The 4,113-nt window shown below is 36.6% G+C and overlaps 1 protein-coding gene across 1 annotated transcript; it reads left to right on the forward strand.

Moving 5' to 3' along the window:
* Window positions 1-656: 656 nt before the first annotated feature.
* Window positions 657-4,110, forward strand: LOC121312003 (cytochrome P450 2K3-like; the record flags this gene model as incomplete). Its single annotated transcript, XM_041244077.1, has 3 exons — window positions 657-937; window positions 3,467-3,632; window positions 3,997-4,110. Coding segments are annotated over exons 1-3 (481 nt in total), but the record flags the coding sequence as incomplete, so codon positions are not given.
* Between the last annotated feature and the right edge of the window lie 3 nt (window positions 4,111-4,113).

The raw sequence follows: 4,113 nt of genomic DNA on the forward strand, positions 1-4,113 counted from the left end.
CCAGGGTATTATAACTGAACTGTATTATTACAAGCTCTGTACATTACATTAACTATACAAGCATTGCCAGGGTATTATAACTGAACTGTATTATTACAAGCTCTGTACATTACATTAACTATACAAGCATTGCCAGGGTATTATAACTGAACTGTATTATTACAATCTCTGTACATTACATTAACTATACAAGCATTGCCAGGGTATTATAACTGAACTGTATTATTACAAGCTCTGTACATTACATTAACTATACAAGCATTGCCAGGGTATTATAACTGAACTGTATTACATTGTGAATACATTAAAGGGATCATGTATTTTTTGCTTTTTTATCTAAGCAATTGATGGTGTCGATGTATCTCTCCATTTCTTTTTTAAACATAATAAAATGTGCTGTATTTTCTAAACATTTCATTTTATGAATATGGTATTTACCAACACATTATTCCTATATGAATTAGGTATATAATAATATCCTGCTCCATGTGATAAGGTTTTGAAAAGTAAAGCAGAACATCAACAGCAAAAAATCTTACCTGCTTATTCAACATTCTGCAAACCATTCCAAAAAATCAACAACCTTTACCTTGCTCAGCAAGAACCTGATGAAGTCCTTCTGAAGCCACGCCCACTGTGTGTGCCACTCTATTTAAACACTGCCCAAACCCAGGAGCGTTATTCTGAACTCTGAGCTAATTAACAGAGAGCCGAGGTGTCTGTGTTCCTGACAAACATGTCTGTGATTAGCGTGCTCCTAGCACACACCTCCACGGTGTCTCTGGCTTTAGTTTTAACTGGTTTTATATTTTTATACTTTTACTGGAAATCCTCCAAGTCATCTAATTACAGCTTCCCCCCCGGCCCGCCGGCTCTACCTGTTATTGGGAACCTGAACATTCTGGACCTGCACCGGCCGTACAAAACGCTGAGTAAGGTGAGTGGCGCTGTGGACCAGGCAGGGCGTTAAGATCAGGATTTAAGTGGGTATTGTGGGTAGGTTTTTACAGATTTAACATCAGGGCTGTAGAACGAGAAACACGTCTATTTTATTGGCCTTAAGTTTAGATATTTTAGAAGTATTTTAGATATCTGACTCTGGTTCCCTTAGCAATTAACTACAGCACTGTGTTAAAAACAATCGATCCCTGACTCTCCCTCCCTACTGTAAATGAACAATGAAAAATGCAGAACATACAGTCTGACAAAAAGCACATGCATGGACGGGTTTGGTGCTGGGTTTGCTTTTCTTTTAGTATTTCTTGAATAATATTGTATTGGCCTTCATTTAGAGGGGGATTGGTATTGTATTTGAAGAAGTGTTTTGTGCAGCTGCTCAGCAGTGAAATCAGCTGTCTTAATGACATCTGACAATAAATATAACATGCAGGCAGGAGGAGGAAAATCCTGCCTAAATCTGATCTGAAATATGAATGTGTAATATAGCAATTCCTTCATACCACTGTTACAATGGTAAAAACATAGACATGTGTAGTGAAGTACAGTGAAAGCATAGGCTGCTGTTGTTGTTAATAATAATATTATTTATTTATTTATTTCTTAGCAGATGTTCTTATCCAGGGTGACTTACAATTGTTACAAAGTATCACAGTACAAAGTATCACATTATAAAATATCACTTTACAGAGTTTCACAATACAGGTAAGAGCAGATATGAAGGTACAATCAGATCAAATTCAAGTAAGGGGAAAATTAGAGAATACAGTAATTTTCTAAGTTAGTCATAGCAAAACAGAGAATATATATATAAACTGCTAAATGCATTGGCAAATATTCTTTAATTCTGAATTGTGTAGAAAACAAAAATATTATTCATTATTTACTATAGTTTAAAAAAACAAAAAAAAAACACCGGTATGACTTGTCAAATAACAAAATTACACACTTGAGTTATAATACCCTGGCAATGCTTGTATAGTTAATGTAATGTACAGAGCTTGTAATAATACAGTTCAGTTATAATACCCTGGCAATGCTTGTATAGTTAATGTAATGTACAGGGCTTGTAATAATACAGTTCAGTTATAATACCCTGGCAATGCTTGTATAGTTAATGTAATGTACAGAGCTTGTAATAATACAGTTCAGTTATAATACCCTGGCAATGCTTGTATAGTTAATGTAATGTACAGAGCTTGTAATAATACAGTTCAGTTATAATACCCTGGCAATGCTTGTATAGTTAATGTAATGTACAGAGCTTGTAATAATACAGTTCAGTTATAATACCCTGGCAATGCTTGTATAGTTAATGTAATGTACAGAGCTTGTAATAATACAGTTCAGTTATAATACCCTGGCAATGCTTGTATAGTTAATGTAATGTACAGAGCTTGTAATAATACAGTTCAGTTATAATACCCTGGCAATGCTTGTATAGTTAATGTAATGTACAGAGCTTGTAATAATACAGTTCAGTTATAATACCCTGGCAATGCTTGTATAGTTAATGTAATGTACAGTGATTGTAATAATACAGTTCAGTTATAATATCCTGGCAATGCTTGTATAGTTAATGTAATGTACAGAGCTTGTAATAATACAGTTCAGTTATAATACCCTGGCAATGCTTGTATAGTTAATGTAATGTACAGGGCTTGTAATAATACAGTTCAGTTATAATACCCTGGCAATGCTTGTATAGTTAATGTAATGTACAGAGCTTGTAATAATACAGTTCAGTTATAATACCCTGGCAATGCTTGTATAGTTAATGTAATGTACAGTGATTGTAATAATACAGTTCAGTTATAATATCCTGGGAATGCTTGTATAGTTAATGTAATGTACAGAGCTTGTAATAATACAGTTCAGTTATAATACCCTGGCAATGCTTGTATAGTTAATGTAATGTACAGGGCTTGTAATAATACAGTTCAGTTATAATACCCTGGCAATGCTTGTATAGTTAATGTAATGTACAGAGCTTGTAATAATACAGTTCAGTTATAATACCCTGGCAATGCTTGTATAGTTAATGTAATGTACAGAGCTTGTAATAATACAGTTCAGTTATAATACCCTGGGAATGCTTGTATAGTTAATGTAATGTACAGAGCTTGTAATAATACAGTTCAGTTATAATACCCTGGCAATGCTTGTATAGTTAATGTAATGTACAGAGCTTGTAATAATACAGTTCAGTTATAATACCCTGGCAATGCTTGTATAGTTAATGTAATGTACAGAGCTTGTAATAATACAGTTCAGTTATAATACCCTGGCAATGCTGGTATAGTTAATGTAATGTACAGAGCTTGTAATAGTACAGTAGAGGTATAATGCAATACTCAGACATGTTGGTAGTGCACGGCACACATCTTTTAAAACTGTGCTGATGCGACTGTAATGAGCAGATCTTGCCACTTAATTCGAAGTTCTAACAAGTAGACAAACTTCCCTGCTAATGCTTTGAGAGTCATCTCTCCTCCTCTTCTCTCTCCAGCTCTCAGAGACGTACGGCAATGTGTTCACCTTCCACATGGGTCCCAAGAAGTACGTGGTTTTGACAGGCTATGAGGCGGTCAAGGAGGCTCTAGTAACCCAAGCAGATGACTTCTCAGGGAGAGGCCAGACGCACACCACAAACACTGGCTCTAAAGGCGGGAATGGTAAGACAGACGTGCCTCCAGAGTCCCTTCATCTTGAACAGCAGCAGGAATGGCTGGTTCATTAACCATTAACCTGTCTCCTTGCAACACCCTTCCCCTAGAGGATGTAGGAAGTACCTCGTTGTTTTATGTGGTGGTTCTTTCTGCTGTGTTTCTACATCCACTACAGGCAGAATGTTGCAGAGGGACCAGTAGTCTAGTATGTATGATAGGTGATCATTGATCGCTGTGTAATAAAATTACATACTGTAGTCTTGGACGAGGCTGCAGTAAGCTCCAGGTTGATACTGGAATGAGTCTGAGTTTCAGGCTGGTTTCATGGTGTATCACTGTAGCAATGGTGATGTGTTCATAATTCCCGCAGGTATTATCTTCGGTAAGGGGGAGTCCTGGAAGGTGATGCGTCGATTCACCCTCTCCACTCTGCGGGACTTTGGGATGGGGAAGAAGACCATTGAGGACCGGATCATCGAGGAGTCCC

Source organism: Polyodon spathula, unplaced genomic scaffold, assembly GCF_017654505.1.
Source record: "Polyodon spathula isolate WHYD16114869_AA unplaced genomic scaffold, ASM1765450v1 scaffolds_3471, whole genome shotgun sequence".
In the NCBI taxonomy this organism is placed as follows: Eukaryota; Metazoa; Chordata; class Actinopteri; order Acipenseriformes; family Polyodontidae; genus Polyodon; species Polyodon spathula.